The sequence below is a fragment of the Leptopilina boulardi genome, unplaced genomic scaffold (genome assembly GCF_019393585.1).
Source record: "Leptopilina boulardi isolate dan_hultmark-lab unplaced genomic scaffold, ZJU_Lbou_2.1 LbouV2_64, whole genome shotgun sequence".
Taxonomy (NCBI): domain Eukaryota; kingdom Metazoa; phylum Arthropoda; class Insecta; order Hymenoptera; family Figitidae; genus Leptopilina; species Leptopilina boulardi.
In genome coordinates this window covers 469,752-488,283 of record NW_026138010.1, presented here as the reverse complement: position 1 = coordinate 488,283, position 18,532 = coordinate 469,752, and the positions used below count along the sequence as shown (strand labels likewise).

At 29.0% G+C, this 18,532-nt stretch overlaps 4 protein-coding genes across 11 annotated transcripts; 2 read left to right on the top strand and 2 right to left on the bottom strand.

Annotated features, from left to right (window-relative positions):
• The first annotated feature begins 342 nt into the window (after positions 1-342).
• LOC127290409 (polycomb protein eed-B-like) lies at positions 343-2,447 on the top strand. Its single transcript, XM_051318947.1, has 3 exons — positions 343-378; positions 447-559; positions 919-2,447. The coding sequence occupies exon 3, from the start codon at positions 932-934 to the stop codon at positions 2,213-2,215; it is 1,284 nt and encodes a 427-aa protein (XP_051174904.1). The 5' UTR covers positions 343-378; positions 447-559; positions 919-931; the 3' UTR covers positions 2,216-2,447.
• Positions 2,407-13,980, bottom strand: LOC127290408 (sedoheptulokinase-like). 6 transcript variants are annotated; one of them, XM_051318942.1, is made up of 9 exons: positions 13,853-13,980; positions 13,515-13,647; positions 5,194-5,427; positions 4,871-5,112; positions 4,464-4,732; positions 4,255-4,392; positions 4,045-4,182; positions 3,784-3,979; positions 2,407-2,904 (listed from the first exon to the last, which is right to left on the bottom strand). In XM_051318942.1, exons 2-9 carry the CDS (start codon positions 13,554-13,556, stop codon positions 2,730-2,732), a joined length of 1,434 nt encoding a protein of 477 aa, XP_051174899.1. In that variant the 5' UTR covers positions 13,557-13,647; positions 13,853-13,980; the 3' UTR covers positions 2,407-2,729. The 6 variants fall into 6 exon arrangements, with proteins under 6 accessions (XP_051174899.1, XP_051174898.1, XP_051174901.1 ...); XM_051318941.1 differs by having other exon boundaries at positions 13,721-13,953; XM_051318944.1 differs by lacking the exons at positions 13,515-13,647; positions 13,853-13,980 and adding exons at positions 6,178-6,500; positions 7,502-7,643.
• Positions 9,804-13,464, top strand: LOC127290406 (inhibitor of nuclear factor kappa-B kinase subunit beta-like). 3 transcript variants are annotated; one of them, XM_051318934.1, is made up of 12 exons: positions 9,804-9,846; positions 9,923-10,244; positions 10,368-10,723; positions 10,952-11,169; positions 11,239-11,343; positions 11,413-11,542; positions 11,711-11,908; positions 11,980-12,191; positions 12,275-12,553; positions 12,634-12,780; positions 12,860-13,126; positions 13,194-13,464. In XM_051318934.1, exons 2-12 carry the CDS (start codon positions 10,124-10,126, stop codon positions 13,255-13,257), a joined length of 2,097 nt encoding a protein of 698 aa, XP_051174891.1. In that variant the 5' UTR covers positions 9,804-9,846; positions 9,923-10,123; the 3' UTR covers positions 13,258-13,464. The 3 variants fall into 3 exon arrangements, with proteins under 3 accessions (XP_051174891.1, XP_051174892.1, XP_051174893.1); XM_051318935.1 differs by lacking the exon at positions 9,804-9,846 and having other exon boundaries at positions 9,878-10,244; XM_051318936.1 differs by lacking the exon at positions 9,804-9,846 and having other exon boundaries at positions 10,145-10,278; positions 13,194-13,463.
• A 119-nt stretch (positions 13,981-14,099) lies between the features above and the next one.
• On the bottom strand, positions 14,100-18,269 carry LOC127290405 (translocation protein SEC63 homolog). Its single transcript, XM_051318933.1, has 12 exons — positions 17,990-18,269; positions 17,537-17,639; positions 17,229-17,343; positions 17,034-17,139; positions 16,647-16,870; positions 16,407-16,568; positions 15,981-16,209; positions 15,757-15,902; positions 15,519-15,666; positions 14,968-15,448; positions 14,607-14,898; positions 14,100-14,527 (listed from the first exon to the last, which is right to left on the bottom strand). Exons 1-12 carry the CDS (start codon positions 18,111-18,113, stop codon positions 14,387-14,389), a joined length of 2,271 nt encoding a protein of 756 aa, XP_051174890.1. The 5' UTR covers positions 18,114-18,269; the 3' UTR covers positions 14,100-14,386.
• Positions 18,270-18,532: the final 263 nt, after the last annotated feature.

Here is an 18,532-nt window from a genome sequence, read left to right as displayed (position 1 = left end):
AACATTTCTATTATAGATTTCTGTAAATTTACAATTTGAAACTATGAATAAAGTAAAATATTTTTTTACAGTGCAACCTTGTGGTTTTATTATAGAAAGTTTGAAATTCTATATTTTTAATTACCTTACCTTTCTTTTCGTTGTCAAAATGTTATAAGAAATGTATCAGGAAACAAAATGATAAAATTAATATTAACTATGTTTAACTGTTTTCAGGTAGAAGAAAATATTAGTTTGATAGATGATCACTATCCAATTACTACTCGAACAATTTTGATACATTGCGACGATACTCCTAATATTCGCAGCCCTTCCTTTGATAAAGCGCGCTTGCTTTGTGACAAATTTAATTTACATTTTATGTCAGCTAATATCTTTGTAAGTTACTACAATCCTAACAAAACACTTGCTCACTGATGGTAAATAATAATTGTTAACTTGTTTAGGATCCAAATAATTGCAAGCTAGTAGGAAATAGAGTTCTTAACCTTGCTGAAGTTATCCTTGGATTTAACAACGGCATCCCTACAGTAGTTTGAATTTGAATTCAAAAATAGAGGTAATATATTCACTTGTAAATAAAGATATTGTGTTATTAATTATTTTCCAAAATACAGCTAGGTATTTTCATATTTTATTGAAATGTGTAATTTTTACCCTTTTCAAGAATAGATACTGCGATGATTATTCAAACATTCATAACTCTTGTTAACTTTTCTTTTCCCCGATAAAATGATTGACATTTCCAAAATTAAACATTTAAAATTCCATGTGTGTCGAATTTATCATTTATTTTATTCTTCTTTAGTTGTAATTTTTGAAAAAAGCAAATCTCATCTCATTGCGGGTGATTCGCTATTTTCATAAATCCTAAGAAAAATCTATAAAGATTGAAATTGAATATCACATATTTTACAGACTTAATAAAACAATGAAGAAACTGTCGACGAAATCACTGGCTTACACCTCGAGTCAGGAGGAAAGTGAAAACGACAGTGATGAAACTGAGTGCAGCATTGGAAGCAATTCAACAGCAGGCACTCATCGCAGTGACACTCCGACGCGCAGCGCTCGTTATAAACGAAAAGGTCGTCGTCGAAGTAAAACAGGTAAAACTAAAGTCAGCAATGACAAAACCCTCTATAAATATTGCTCGAGTTATAAAGAAGATCATGGACAACCGTTGTTCGGAGTGCAATTCAATCACAACTTGAAGGAAGGAGAACCAATGATATTTGCAACTGTGGGTAGTAACCGAGTCAGTATTTACGAATGCCCAGAAGAAAGTGGAATTCGATTGCGACAATGCTATGCCGACCCCGATCCCGAAGAAAATTTCTACACTTGTGCCTGGACCTATGATGATTCTGGGAAACCTTTACTTGCCGTTGCAGGATCTCGAGGTGTCATCAGGATTATCAGTCCTGCGACAATGACGTGTGTCAAACACTACATTGGTCATGGTCACGCGATCAATGAACTGAAAGTTCATCCTCGTGATCCCAATATTTTACTCTCTGCCTCGAAAGATCACGCTTTAAGACTTTGGAATATAAAATCGGACGTGTGTATTGCCATTTTTGGCGGCGTTGAAGGCCACAGAGACGAAGTACTGAGCGCAGATTTCGATATGAAGGGTCAGAGAATTATTTCTTGCGGAATGGATCATGCTTTGAAACTCTGGTCTCTCGAGAAGGCTGACATGCAAGAAGCAATCAAGCAATCGTATTTTTGTAATCCGAGTCGAAATGGCAGGCCATTTGATTCAGTTCTTCAGCATTTTCCCGACTTCACAACGAGGGATGTTCACAGGAATTATGTCGATTGCGTCAAGTGGTTCGGTGATTTCATTCTAAGCAAATCTTGTGAGAATTGTATCGTCTGTTGGAAGCCAGGGAGATTGGAAGATTCCCATCTACGAAATAATGAAACAAGTGCAACTGTTTTGCATCGGTTTGAATTTAAGGAATGCGATATCTGGTTTATTCGATTTTCCATGGACTTTTGGCTGAGAACGATTGCTCTGGGTAATCAAGTGGGTCGCACTTACGTTTGGGATCTGGAAGTCGAGGAGCCAGGTCAAGCTCGATGTTGTTCTCTTCAGCATCCTCGATGCACAGCTCCTATTCGACAGACGAGTCTCAGCAGAGATGGAACGGTCTTGCTTTGTGTATGTGACGACGCTACAATTTGGAGGTGGAATCGGGACACATGATAATATTCTTATTTTCTATTATGCTATACTGTCATATGAACAGAATTTATTTTTTTTCACAAAAACTCCACATTTTAAATTAGGTGTGTTTTAACTTTTCTTTTTAATTTCAAAAATTAATTATTTTATATTTTTATTAAAAATCTTTATTTCGTAGAGTCGATTGAAGAATTTTATTAAAAATTAAGAAATTGTCTTGAAAAAGTTGAATGTTTTATTGCGTCATTTTATACACATCACATTGCACATTTTTTAAATACGTGCAATTAAATTAAAGGACAGGTTTTTTAATATATATAATATTTTTTTATTTGTGTAATTGTAAATAATTTTGTGCTACTACGATTGGATGGTGTAGTTGATGAAAGCATGCATTGAATACGTCAATCTTTTGACCCTATGATATTTGAAAATCTTTAATTTTTTTCTAAGGCAAGAAAATAACAATACAAAAAATCTAATAAAAATTTAGAGTTTAAAAAAGAAATGTTCTTCTTTAAAAGGATTTACTATACTATAAAGTGGCAAGGGCAGCTCCTAGAGCTGCGTCTCCGGAATGACCCAATTCTAATGGTAATTGATACCACCTTGAAACTTCTTTTTGCAATACGATATTACGGACCAAACCCGATCCGTTTCCTACAATTCGAGATATTTCCATTTGCTTTAGAATTTCTTGTGGCATCATGCTGAAGATAAAAAACGAACAATTTTAATTGATGAACAGAAAAAATAAATTTATAATTTAACTGACGGATCGTAGAAGGGCACACACCTGAATTTTTAAATTTTTATCTCTTATTTACTTGCAAAAAAGTTATTTTTTGAAAACGTTAAAAAAAATTTCACAATTTTTTATTTAATAAAAATTATAGTTTCCGAAAATAACAACTGTGCTGTCGCAACGTAAAAGAATTGTGTTGTTTTTATTTTCATGACTCGGAGTGATCGTTAATTTTGCTGTTTATTGTAAAAAAATGACCGAGTGAAAAAATCATTTTTACTTGCATTATTTATATTAAGATTCAAAAAAACGAAAACTTTTCAATATTTCTAAGGGAAAAAGTTGTATTTATGTACATACATAATTTTCGTTTTAAAAGCAAGCTTTTTCAAAAAATATGAAATCGATTGAATTAAACTACAAGTTTTTCCAAAGCGAAAATTAAGTATAACTTTTTTTGTTTGCAGCTATTGAAACGTTTTTTTGTGCTTTATATTATAAGTAAATTAATAAAAATTTTATTATCCAATAAAACTTATTTATTGTTTAACAGACAGTTATTCAAATTTGTCATCAAGATTGTAATTTAATGTTTTCAAAAAGCAAATTTTTTATCATTATTCTGAAAATGATTTAATATGAGATAAATAGTACTTGCATCGACTTTGTTTTAAAATATAAAATTTCCTTTTAAATGTTCATGGGTCGATTTAATAAGTATAGAGACTCACACGTGTGCCTTTATACGTTCATTTTTTTTTTTTTTTTTTTTTTTTTAATGACTAGAAACTATTAAGGCTGTGAAATATTACAAGTTTGATAGAATATCATTTAAGAAACTTACTCGTGAAGATTTTTTATAATTCCGGAACAAAGGGAACGAAAAATTTGTCCTAAATTTAAAGTGTCTAGAGTTATTCCATTAACACTGGCAGTTTGCTCTGGTGCGAATCGTTCTCCAAGAAGTGTCGGTATTATTTTCATATCATTAATTGCAGAATCTTCTTTCCCTAATGCTATCAATTTATCCCAAACTTTAGCTGTAATAAATTTATCCTTCATTATGAGAGTTGTGTAAGATGCATAAATATAGGTATTTACTTACATTGAGGTACTGAAAATCCTAATTCCAACGTCCACTGTTGAAGGGATTTAACAAAAGCTGCCAATGTGTTTCCTCCATTCAATGAAGCTGCGACCGCAATATATTTTCCATCAAAATAGGGAAAGTACTCTATTTTACCTGATATTATTGTCAATTTTAGTTTCTATTCAGTCAAAGTCATTAATATTGTTTAAAAATTAAGTATTATACCCGATTCTAAATTTGTTTTAGGCTTGAATGTGGGATGAATATAGGCAAGTTGAGCAGATGTTGAAATATTAAGAACTGCATCTTTAGAATCTTTCAACAAGGCGTAGACAGAACTCTGTAAATCTCCTAAAGCCGCACCTAAATTATTAATTAATAATTTAAAAAGAAATTTATATACCTCTATTATTTCTTTAGCATCAAGTGTTCACCTATTGCTGTGCCCTCTGGGATTCCAAACCAACTTTTCGTTAATTTTCCTGCATTTTCTCCGGGTTTCAAAATTTTCGAAGGTAATAGTCTCAAAGGGAAGTTTCCTTTGCTTAATGCTTCTTTGTCCCATTGATTTTCTTCGGTCATGAAATATCCCCATCCTGCCGCATTTTGTGTGCTCATTTTCACTTCATTTTCCCCACACAATAAACTAACTACTAAATCTTGTACAGTTCCACATTTGTCGTATTTATTTAATTTTTCGGGTCTAAAATACAAAACAATATCCAAAAAATCTCCCCAGAAATTAGAAACATGCAGGAAAGAGAAAATCTAAAGCGATTAACATGAAATGTTCCTTTTTTAAGATTAAACGCATTTTCAAAAATGTTCTGCTAAGACTCACTTGTTTCTAGAAAACCAAAAAAGAGTGGCACAACCAAACCCTGTATGAATTGCAAGATGACTTTTGGATTTTGGTAAAGACTTCAAAAATTCTGGATCGCAGCGACCATCTTGCCAAGTGTATAAATTTGAAACTTGGTCCCTGTTGATCTCTAATTTGAAGATTCCTTCTTCTCTGCTTTTTTCTATATTTCTCCAAAAAGTCACTCCGTGCATTTGTCCACAAACTCCGATTCTTATGACCTTTGATTATAAAAACGAACAGTTACACTGAAATTAAGACTGAAATTTGAAAGTAAGAAATATACAAGATTAAACTCTGACCTGTCGAAGAAGATCCTTTGGAAGACGAGAAACACAGTTATGAACTGCAGACAGAATCTTTGGCACATCTTGTTTATTACCTTCTATTCCTAAATCACTAGGCACATTAGCTTGAGTATCTTTAGACTGTCTTGCAACTATTTCTTTCGTTTTCTTTGAAACCACGACTACTTTTACAGAAGTTGTTCCTATATCGATTCCTAAGACTAATTCTTGGTGCGTCATGATAAAGATCTATAAAAATGTTCTCATCATTATCCATTATCAGTTTTATCAGTCTCAGTTGAGATTATAATTTAAAGTTTTTAAAAATTATTTTATTATTAGATTCATTTTATGATGGTAAGTATTTTTATAAGACCTTTTACCGACATTTTCATGTTAAATACTTAAATTAAGTTTAAATTTAATCAAGAATTAAAATTAAATTAATGTTAAATTCCTCGAGTTATTAGAATGAATTGTTGATTTTTTCGTTTAAATCGCTTTAATTTATTATTTTAAAACATTAACTCGTAAAAGTTTTGAGTAACTCAAAATTTTTATTTTTAATAATTAAAAAAAATATGCACACATTCGATGATATACAGCACTGAATTATAAAAATTGTCAAAGACCTTATCATCTCTGGATTGCATCACAGTTTGGCAGTTTTTTAATGACGTTCAAGTTCTCAGCATGCACGTATACATTTATTCTTGCGATACAGTAATTTTTCTATTACGGAACATGCATTACTTGATCGGCTGAGTTAAGTAATAACTCGGTTCTCCAGCGGATCCGATTTATGCGACTCGTCACGTAACAATATGCATATTATACGGAATATCAGTTTAAAATTTTTCAAATTACCAACACTCTGAAATTCACTTTTCGCGCTTTAACACTAATTTATCTTATCTCTCTACACTAAATTATCTTTATCCCCTCCCTCAGGCAAAAGTAAATATATTTGAAGATCAATAAATCGCAATACTTTATTACCTTAAAATAATTCTTCTGTTTTTTACAGCTTTTCAAGACTCTAATTCGAAATAGCTCTGAATCTGGTATATTTAGAATTTCGCTCGCTTCGGGTTATGCATGAAATATTTAAGATTGTCTCTTGTTCTGGCCATGCGCGTTCTTCTCCAAAGTGCAATATGTAGCTTGATGAACTTTATTGCAATATGGATCTCTGAACCCTTCTTCAACGGTTACACGATTATATACTGCACTTCTATTGGTTGTGCGAATATCATATGATTTTGAAATATACCGCCAAACACTATTCTTCTCAAATAAAAGCAAGCATGTCTTCAGAGTTACTTCAAAAAATATTCAACTTGAATTATTAAAATATCCATCAGTATACTAATAAGAAATCAAATTTATTTTTCATCAAATTACTTATTAATAATAATTATTTCTTTTATATAGCAAGTACATGAAAAAGAAAATTTTATTTTAAAACTTTTACTGTTTGAGGCTCAAATTTTATTATTTTATTATATGTAATATTTTGTATGTTTACACATTTTCTTGAAATTGAAGTTGAAATGATTATTAAAATATAATTTAAATTATTTTTTTTAAATAACTTAGTTAATTAACACTGATCCAAAGACACTAATGTTTAATGTTGAATGTTGAATGTTCATTTGAACTGTGTTTTCTGCTATAGTCCTGAAAACCTCCTTTTTTCTACTCGAAAACTAAGATAAAAATGATATCTCCCTCTACTTTTTCTGAATGATTGATTTCAATAAAAACATATTAAATCGATCGTACGGTAGAGCTAAAGAAAAACAGGTTTCGTATAAAATATTAAAGAGGGGAAAAAAGATAAATAGACTGAAGGGAACAATCTTTAATTAAACTATACAAATCAGATTAATTATATTCCAGTTCGTTTTTAAGAATATGAAATAAAATTCGTTATAGGTAAGAAACCTATTTGGAAATAATATTTGTTAGTACTATTCAAGCGAAACTTCAAATTATTTTATACTCAATCAATAAAAAGGGTGTGTTTAATAGAGTGAAAAAATTCGACTGTTTTGTATATATCTGTATTTTCTTCTCAATCAAGAGGAGTAGAATAGGAAGCCTGCGGATTGAGATTTTAATAGAAATCCGTAATTCGACTTTTCTATTCAAGTGTATTTTCCAATAAAATTCATTTAAATGGGGCCACTATATAAAATCTAATTCTTTCTAAAATATGTATAATTAAATTATCCTCTTTATTTATGATGAATATTCTTAAATTTTTAAAATTCTTATTAATTACTCAATCAAAAAAAAAATTGTTTTTTTCTCTACTTACCTATAGGTATAACACAATTAATATTTTTTTAATAGAAAAAACTATCAAGTTTTATTTCACGAAACATTTTCGGAATAAAATAATTCTGAAAAATATTCATCAAATGAAAACACAGGAAATGGTATTTCCTAAAAAAAATAAACTGATCATTTGATTCTGTGAGAAATACTATTTGTTTTTATTTACATTCTTACAGAGTTAACAATTATTATTTGTTTAGAAAAGGATAGGTATTTATCAGTGAGGTAACAGATGGTTTTTTTCGAGAGAATTGTAGAATTTAACTTAAGTTCTCTCTGACCCACTGCTTCGAATTTGTGTGTATACAATTTAAATTAAATTAAATGAATAATTGTCTTTATTTTATGTTTTCAGTCCATATATGTATACGCACATAATATATTGAAGGATTTGAATTATGTACGTTGTGTAGCTTAACATTTTCAATATGTCTAGCGGTCAGGGTAGTCGAAGGGAAAAGTCAGGTTTAATTCAAATCAAGGAACTTTTAAAAATTTTTATCCGACTATAGATACTTATAAATGAGTATTTATTTCATCATTCATTACATCCAAAATGAGAAGATGCTTAAAGTTTTGACAATCGTGGTAAATTTAATTATAATTAGTAAATGTGTAAATTTTAACACGAAAAATTTACAATGGAAGAAGATATTTTGCAAAATCTCAACCATATACTAAAAAAAAAGAAGTAGGTGCTCACGAGATATCGAGCACATTGTTGTCGAAAACTTGGTCGCCATCTGCAATTGCATCTCCGTTTTTTTTTGAAATTTTTTTTTCTTTTAGTACTAATTGAGACTATCTTTCATGAATTTTTTCAAATTTTTTTAGCAAGCCGTTTTCGAGATATGAATTTTTCAAAAATTTCAGAATTTTAATGACTATTAATTTTTGAATGCTCATACCTAACTTCTTTAAAAATGCATCAATTTTAAAAGATTTTTTTTCTAAATGTGTGTTTTTAAACGTAGGTACTTTTCAAAAAAAAAAAATTGAAAATTTTTTTCAAATGATATTATCAAATTTTTAAGTTTTAAAGAAAAAAATTACTTCCTTTTACAAAATTTTTAAGTCTAGGTCCGATCGTGGGCAAGAAATTTTTTCAATATTTTTGTTATTTTTAAAAAAATTTTGAATTTTTCTAAAAATGTTTTTGGTTTTTTTCGTTTATTGGGTAAAAAATCGATCAGTACGTCAATTGAGAAAAATGACTTTTTAAAATTTGATAGTGAAATTCATATCGAAATATGAAAAATTCATATCTCGAAAATGGCTTGCTAAAAAAATTATTTGAAAATTATAATTATATTTATACAACAAAATATCCAACTTTTTATTTAGTACTAATAAAATGAACATTCCAATTAAAAATTAAAATTTCATTTCATTTTTAAACAACATTCTTTTTTTTATTAAAATCAAGGTATTTATTTTAATTGTAAAGTTTTTATAAAGAAATGTAATATTAATCAAATTATTTTTATTTCGGTTAAACTTTTGTATACAAAATGTATATTTATTAATTTTTTTTATTTATCTTACAACAAGTCTGTTTGCAAATTAATCATGAAATTCCAAACTTTATAAATATATGTAACTTTTCGTTTTCGAAGCTCTTTATTATTAAAAATAATTGTTTATTATAAAGAAATTAAAAAAATAAACGTATTCTGAATAACTATATTCAATTTTATAAACAAAAGCTGAAAGAGGATTAAGGATTGATTATCAACAAGAAAAATTTTTTGAAACAAATAGTTTATCAATTACGAATTTTTTTGTAGACGCTCGCAATTCCGTGCAATACGTCTGACTGAATATCGTGCGCAGCACCGTATACATTTTTTAATTTGTATATAATTTGGAAAGTATACTTTTTCAATTTTTTTAAATTTCGCTTGTAAATTTAAACCTATATTCAAAAAGAAAAGATGTTCATAATAATAAATGACCATCGCCAAAATCCAAATATGTATATTAAATCATTTATGATTGTTGATGGACTGATCTTCCTTTTCCCTTTCTATAAAAGGGAAAAGGAAGATCAGGCCATCAACAATCATAGACTTTTTCATGCTGATCGTTCTGTCCTTATCTAGCCTAGCGCATACAATGACGCATGAGTTGGAACTGGAAGAGGACAGAATGATCAGCATGAAAAGTCAGGGAATTTTTTTTTCTAATCGTAGATACCCCAATGGAGATCTTGATTTTTATATAGTTGGTATTTCTGACATGACTAATATACAGACAAGTTCACTTCACTTCAATTATCAAATATTATCAATTTCAATTAAACAATTTTTGATTTTATATAATTAGGTACTTAGTATATTTCTATACATTCGAAAATGACAAATTTTTATAATAAAAAAAGTAAAATTAAATTTTTATGTAGGTAGATACTTATCTTCAAGTGTTTTTTTAAGGGAAAAAATAAACTAACTTTTATACCAGTATGACATATGTATGGAATGTGTCAAATGTATACATATATATATACATAATATGTATGATCAAGTGTAAATGTTTAAATAATATATTTTTGTACTAGACTGTTATGAATTGACATATATATAAAAAAATTATTCATATACATATGATGGCTAATAAGGAAACAAATAAAAAGTATGGAGATTGGATTCATGAACGTAATTTAGGTTCTGGCGGATTTGGCATAGTCCAATTTTGGAAAAATTGTCGAACTGGTAACAAAATAGGTTCGTTTATATTATGTATTTCACTTTATAATAGGTATATAAATTTTTTAAAAGTTATATTTCAATACTTGAGATTAATAAACTAGTAATGCTAATAACAAGCTATAATACCAAAATTTCCAGCAATAAAGAAATGTAAAGCTGCATCAAGTTTGTCAGATAAGCAAAAACAAAGATGGTATCACGAAGTTTTAATAATGAATCACTTAAAACATGAAAATCTGGTAGCGAGTGTCAAGTTACCAGAGGAGTTACAGTCCATTCAAACTGTAGTGCCAGTGTTATGTATGGAATTTTGTAGCAAAGGAGATCTAAGGAAACTACTTAACAATTTTAAAAACGTTTTTGGATTCGAACAATTCAAAGCAGTGAAAATAATCTCTGACGTTTCATCCGGAGTAGAATTTTTACATCAGAATAAAATTACACACAGGGATTTAAAACCAGAAAATATTGTCATAAAAGAGCGAAACGGAGAGGTAAAATTCAAATTAATTTTTAATATATTCCAATGTCATGTTAAGTTTAGGTGTAAATAATGCTTATAATTAAGATTTCACAAAATAGTTGTACGACAATTAAAAATGTTTGTCTGGAACTATGAACTACTTTATTATGTTTTCTGAAAATACATATACAAATATAAATTTTTGTTTATTCCTCTTATTTGGAATTTGTTAACTTACCTATTTAAATGAAAATTACAGATTACTTGTAAATTAATAGATCTTGGTTACGCGAAAGAACTTGGACAAGACAGTTTATACGCTTCTTTGGTTGGAACTTTAAATTATGTGGCTCCAGAATTATTTTGGAATAAAAAGTATAGTTGTTCTGTAGATTATTGGAGCTTAGGAATTCTTTTCTATGAAGTTCTAACCGGAACGAGGCCGTTTTTGCCTTACATGAAACACACCGTGAAATGGTATAATCGAAAGTACCATTTTCTTAATATAAAAAGTTTTAATAATACAATTTCTATACATTTTTGTAGGATGGAAGCAGTTCAAAGAAAAAAGTATGATCAAATTTGCGCTCATCAAATAGGAGAACAGATTTATTTTTACTCCGAGATAGCGGATCCTACAGATTTATCAGAGTAAAATTCCATTTTGAAAGTCATTATTTTTAGAAAGCAAAATTTTTCTAAATACAATTTGTTTTTTAGATTCTTAAGGGATAATCTAGTAGAATGGTTTAGAGTTTCTTTGCAATGGGACCCGAAAAAAAGAGGAAAAATAGACAATACGAATGAAATCGTTCTGTTTGATTTATTGAAAAAGATTTTATCAAAACAGGTAATTACATAATAATCTGAGCTATGTAGTTCATTTATTCTGTGGAAATATAGTAAAGTTGAAAGCTTTTATTATAAATTTTTCAAAAGGTTATTTAGTAATGTTACAAAATTAAATAAGTAATTATTATTATAGGTAGAAATAATTATTTTCATTTTTGATGCTTAGGAGTTACATGCGTTTGTAGTATCACAATATCGAGTAGTTACCTTTCTTGTGAATGAAAAAACTACACTGGAAGATTTGCAACAATGGATTGAAGAAAAAACTGATATTCCTATTCATCAACAAACTATTACTGCTTTTGAGTGTAGAATATTAAACAACAACGAACCTGTACTCTCTCAAATTAATATTCAATCTAAGGTTTTTATTCAAAAATTAGATTATTAATTACTTATTTTGTGTTTAATTTAAAAATAAAAATAATTTTTCAGATTCCTCATATTTTAGTTTTCAAAACTGGCAATTTACACCTCGAAAAGCTTCCTAACCAAAAGTTACCAAAATCAATTGAAAGTGTTATAGAAAAACCTCATGAGAAATTTGAATATTGCCAAAGAATCAAATTCATAAAAGCTGTTATGTTCTTTATTAATCAAGAAATTAGGCTCTCTAAGTGGTATCAAATATCGTTAAGTATCAAAATGTAAGTTTCTTTCAAATTAATTTCGAAAATTAAGTTTCTAACATTCAAAATATAAATTGTTTCGATAATGTGTATTATTTTAGAGACTTATTGGATCAAAGATCGGTAGAACTTGATGAAAACTTGAAATCTGAAATAGAAAGTCTGTCAACACTAAAGTTTGCAGTCGAAGAAACTCTGAAGACAGAAACAAAATTTACGGAGAAGCAAAAATTGGCCTTTCAACAAATAATTAAAAAAATTGATGAAAAACCTTTGAGAACAATCACTCAAATGGCTAAAAGATCAAAAATATTGAATCAAGTCAACCATGAGTTGAGGACATTTTCGGAAATTAATTGGATAAATGATTTTTCCACTTTGTGAGCTTATAGAAATAAATAAATTCTACTATTTTAAATCCTTTAGTAAAATAATGATAAAATTAAAATTTCGCTTTTAGATTTGACAAAGTTGCAGACGTTTTTATTAGTGAGGATCATACTTTAATAAAAAGTGATGTTGAATCAACGACAAAAATATTTTTCCGATTTTTAGAACTTAAGTCTTTAAATATCGAAAAGAATAAAAATATTATTGAAGCCACCGAGTGAGTTTGATGTTAACAAAATTAATAATAAAAGTAACGAGTAATCAAAATATTGAATAAATAATACAAATATTTTTAGGAGAATCTCATTTCTAGAAGATGAACTATCAAAATTGGAGAAATTTTCGAATTCAGCGAATGTTTTGAAAAAACTTTATACATCTGAATTTGAAACACTAAAGAAGAGTTTAGAATCGACCCAATTGAGACATTTAAAATCTGAAGAGGAATCAAAAAAACTTAGAATTTCTAGTTTTTCTAATAATTCACTCAACACAAATTTTCAAACTCAATTATCAAATGAAAGCGATAATTTAATTCGCGATAGTTTAGTTATTCGTTACATGTAAGTATAATAATCTTGCATTAAAAAATTTGTAATCAAGTTATTTTTCATTTTACGCTTTTTTCAGGATGAGTAATTTAGTATCAAAGCTTCAAGAAGAAGTACCCATCATGTTAGATTTGGACTCATAAATTGAAAAAAAAGAATAAACGAATCTGTGATTTATGCAATTTCTTTAAAAATATTTAATGTAAAATTAATTTTATACTGCAAATATTTACTAAAATTTTAATAATAAAATTCAAAAAAAGATAAGAATTTACTTAATTTTTAATGTGAAAAAATTTGTTTAATTAAAACTAAAGAAAATAAAATGAAAATTTTATTATTTAAAAAATGAAATACATAATAAAAAAAATATATCACTCGATTTTATTAAATTTCTTACCATTGAGTTTTCGGTCTTGGAATATAATGTCTCACTCCCCATTTGATATTAGCATGATCATCAGTTTTAACAAAAGTGAATACTGGACCATTAAAAATAAGACTCGGATCCCTCAATCGTTTACCAGCGTCAGCTACAATATAAATATTATTTAAAAATGAATTTCATCAAAAACAAAATACAAAAAAAATTATGTCAAATCTCACATTTACTGTTAGCAAGTAGAAGAATTCCAAAAAGTAAAACGACTTTCACGTAACGTTTATAAATCTATAATAATTTAAGAAACTTATAAATTGACAGCATGTAAAAGATTTTTTTCTCTATTAAGTACTTACGAATTTTAGAATATCCATTCTAAAGAACCTTCTTGTCTCTTATTTACTATGTAATTGACTCAAACCTTTTGATTCGTGTCTATAAGAAAGTTCTGCTCCATAGAGTATAGGAACTTTCTCTAAACCTACTTTTGATTCGTTTTACTGTTTTTCTCTGAAATTTTTTTTCTGATAATGCGCATTCTTATAAACATATATTAATTTTCTGAAAATGTTGACTGTCGGAGAAAACCAAATTTCTGGTTAATTAAACGTATAGACAATTTCATTTTATTAAAAAGTTGTGCATGGGTAGTTTCTAAGATCAATAATCGAGCAACAATGTTAAAATAAATATCATTTTTCATTCACGATTAATGACCTTTTCTGAGAAATGCTGAATGCTGCACTAATCTCACATTATGCACCAATTATACACTATAGTTCCACATAAAAAACACCCTTTCAGTCTAATATCAGAAGTAAAAAACATAAAAATTCACAATCTGGAGGACCATTCCCAATGGAGCCTTGATAAATGTTATTTTTTTATATTTATTCATTGTCACTGACATCCTCGTCAGTTGTAAACTCGGAATGTTCATCGACGTTGTCCACATCTTCTGCCGTTTCTTCATCAGACATATCCCATTGAGGATGCTCAACCGGAACTTCGGGGGCTTCTTTTACGTCCAACTATAAATTATAACATTAGAAATAGAAATATTATTTCTTCAATATGAGAAGATTGAACGTTATGAAATGAAAATCGAACCTTGATGTCCTGAGCTTGGTCAAAACCAAGATAAGAATCACTGCGTAGACAAACTGTAAAGGTGTACAAATTTGGCCATCTTGGAGCGGTAAAACGAAGTTGAATTTCTTCAGTGTCAACTAAGGAGGTAACATGTACAGGTGCTGTCAATAGGGTGCGACTTTTTCTGTCGCAGATATAAACCCACCAATATTCCTGTTTTACATCAGGAAAATAGGGACAGTGCACTTGGTGCGATAAATTACTTCTACCTTCCAAAACTTTGTCTCTCTTCTTTGATCTCTGCTGAAATCTGTTTCAAGAATGTTTAATGTTACTACCTAAATGATTTTTACATTTCAATCGACAAATGTTTATTTACCTTTCCCACTCGATATCATCGTCATCAACAGTAGAGTCTTTCTTCTCTTGAGTACTTTCCTCATCATCGCTTCTCTCGCTGTCCGCCTCACTGTCACTGACATCGGAGCTCTTTTCCTTAAGTACTTTATTTTCAGTTTTCTTTCTTTCGTTTGGTGCACTGTTTTGCTGGCTTGTGTGATTTTCACTCGGGGCCTGTGGTACTATTTTGGCAGTGGGTACTTTCTTATTGCTTCCCTTTTTATTGTGGGATTTTTTCTGCCCCTTTTGCTGCTTAAGCCAAGCGGGACGTTTCACACTTTGATTTTGCTCGTCAGGCGTTTCTTTTTCCTTAACAACTTCCACTTTGGTTTCGTCGATTATTGTTTGCTCCTTAACTGTCTCGTCACCGAACAAATGTTTCATGTCTTTACGAGTTAGTGTCACTGTTACTGTTACTATTGCTCCAGCAGTGTAAACTGTTGGATTCTCGTCGTCAATAACTAAAATAATAAATGTCAATAAACATGAAAATAATTTGGAAAAAGAATAAGTTAAAAAGAATAATCGAACCTTCTGAACGAACTTTAAAATCGACAAAAGGCAAACTGCCGAGGACTTTCATTACGTCATTGTATTCACTTTCTGTCAAATTTCGTAACAATTGTCTCCTATCTTCTCCTTTCAATTGCGCTAATTGTTGAAGACTTTTGATTTGTCGCTGAAATAGAAAATTCCAATTAAAAACTTAACTAATTCCTTTCGTACATATATGTATAGATAATTAATTTTTAGCACAGTCTTGACAAACCTTCTTAGCTAAGAAATGTTTAAGATGTTCTTCCTTAATGTGAGGAAGTTGAAGAAGGGGATTCTTATGTTCCCAGAATCCTTGAACCACCATGGGACATAATTTCATACAATTTTCTATAGTTTCTATAGTTGGTAAATGAGCGACTGAAAACAAAAAAATTCTTAGTCATATTCTAAACTTTATTCTAAAGAATAAAATTAAATAAATTATTCGACACTTACTTCGTCTAGCGTAAGCTAAAATTATTAACTGATTAACGGCAGAAATCATTTCTTGAATTAGGTATGGACATTTTTTAATAATATACTGTCTATCTTTTTCCAAAGTTTCTGGATTAAGTGAAATGCGAGATAAGTGTGCATGCAATATTGCTCTTGCTTTTATTGAATATAAATGACAAAGTGGAGCCTCTTTATTTTTTTCTCGCAAGTCACTCAGTTGTTTAATAAGCTAGAAAGATATTTTGCCAAATTGTAACATTCATTTTACAATAAATGTTATTTATTATTGAATCAACAGAAATATTAATACTGCCCTACAACAGAAAAACATACGTTAGTGATACGTATTTACATATCACTAACGTATGCTTTTCCGTTGTAGGGCTGAATATAAATGTATATTTTTTATTTTTCTAAAATACTTACCACAGGAACTTCCTCATTGTCAGAGAGTCTTTCGACAATTTCAGCATTAAATCTCTTTGAAAACTCAAAGGAAGCTCCAAGGACCATAATTATCCTTTTTATTGACATTGTCGGGGTGTGAAAGAAAAATGAATAATAAAGCTCAGTCGTTGAGAGTAAAACCTGCGAAATAAAATATTGAGAAAGGATATGAATATTTGTTAATTTTGTTTAGCTAAGGAAAGCAGAGTATGTATTTACTTGATCGCCAGTGTAGCGAATACTTTTGTACCACCACATCCCGACAACTGTTGGTAAAGCGACCATAAAAACCAACGCATATAATCCCAAGACCCAAACTGAATTTTCTTTTTCAACAATCCAGGAAGGTAAGGCTATTCCGAAACTCATTGCACCCGGACCATCTGGATTCCCGTATTTTTCCCAATTCTTTCGTGCTTCATCATCCGTTAACGCCTGATAAGCTATTTATTTAAAAATCATGTAAAGCCTTAAACATATTAATATACTCAATGTGTGTGTGTGTGTATTATAATTATTATTATTATTATTAAGTTTTAACTACATTAGTAATTTGTGTTATGTTGCAAGCAAATGCAGCAATAGCTTAATAATCGCTTGACATACCTTTCGTTAATTTCATAAACGCCTTCTCATTCCCCGTTTCTTTGTCAGGATGCAAAATAAGTGATAATTTGCGATATGCTCTCTTTATTTCTGCTTGTGACGATCCCTACAAGAAATTTTAGGAATTTGTATTTTTCATTTATTAAATTTTCTCTTAAATTAAGAGGCATTGATTTTTGGAACATGTGTTTTTACCTGTGAAACGCCGAGAATCTCAAATGGATCAAAATTTGCCATTTCATAATCGAATTGCGATACTTTATATGCTAAGAAAAGTAATGTTATCCATCCGAATATTATTAAAACTTTTCTGAAAATTTATAATTCTATTATAGATGAACGTAAAACAATTTAATAAATAAATTATCTTATTCCTTGTTTTTTTATTATTAATAACGACTAAAATACGTAATTGGAACAAATTTTTTTTACCTTTTAGTTTTAACTAAAAAATTTGGAAAAAACTTTCCAAATGCGTACTGAAAACCACAATAATTACTTACTTGGAAAATGCTCTCGTTTCTTTCCAAGGATCATTCAATTGCAATATTTTCTTTTTCTTTTTACACCCATCGCAGTTACACTCTTTTGCCAACTGGTTTGGATCTGTAAAAATATTAAGTATTTTCAAAAAAATTACAGCATACCAATTCTAATAAGTCTTTAAACTTTACTACAATATTTGCTCTCAATAAAAAATATTTTTATTCATAAACTATAGGAATTTTTAATATACTTTTCAAAAATATTACTAATTTAAATTTAAAACATGTTCACTTTTCAATAATCAGTTGGTATTTTTTGTTTATTTTATTTTATAAGAAGGTTAAAGTACATAGGTACTAAAGCAGTAAACAATATATTAAAAACAAATTTTTAAATACTTTTTAATAAATGAAATGAAATTCACACCCATATAAACTATGGATGTGAATTGGAAATTTTAAAAATCTAACCTGGTTTTGAACAACGTGGCCACAAGTAATAAGTTGCAGGTACCAAAAGTAATGCCAAAAATGAGAGAAGAAAGTAGAAAAACGTTCCACCACTCTCGTCATATTGAAATTTTTGTCCACTCATTGCTCATAAGTATTGCTTTAACTTTACTTCAATTTTAAGTACAGGCCAAAATCTCATAGAATTTTTGTGCTTTAAATTCACCGAATATTAAGGTTATAAAATTGATGGATTGTCATCTGCCAAAGTGCCAACACACAGTCACACACAACTTACAACAATATTGCCAACGCATCAGAAACCACCGTTATAATCAACCAACAACAATGAACAACGAAAAACTTTTGTCACGTGACACATTTCTCCATCACAATTCACTTTGGCGGGAATTCAAGTATCAACACGTTTTCAAGCATATAAAAACATTTCATTACATGCTAGTTTATAAATTTTATTTTTTAAAAAATCAAACAACATTTTTTATTTTTCAAGGGATAAAAATATATATAACATATTGCATTATTAAATATAGAAAAAATAAA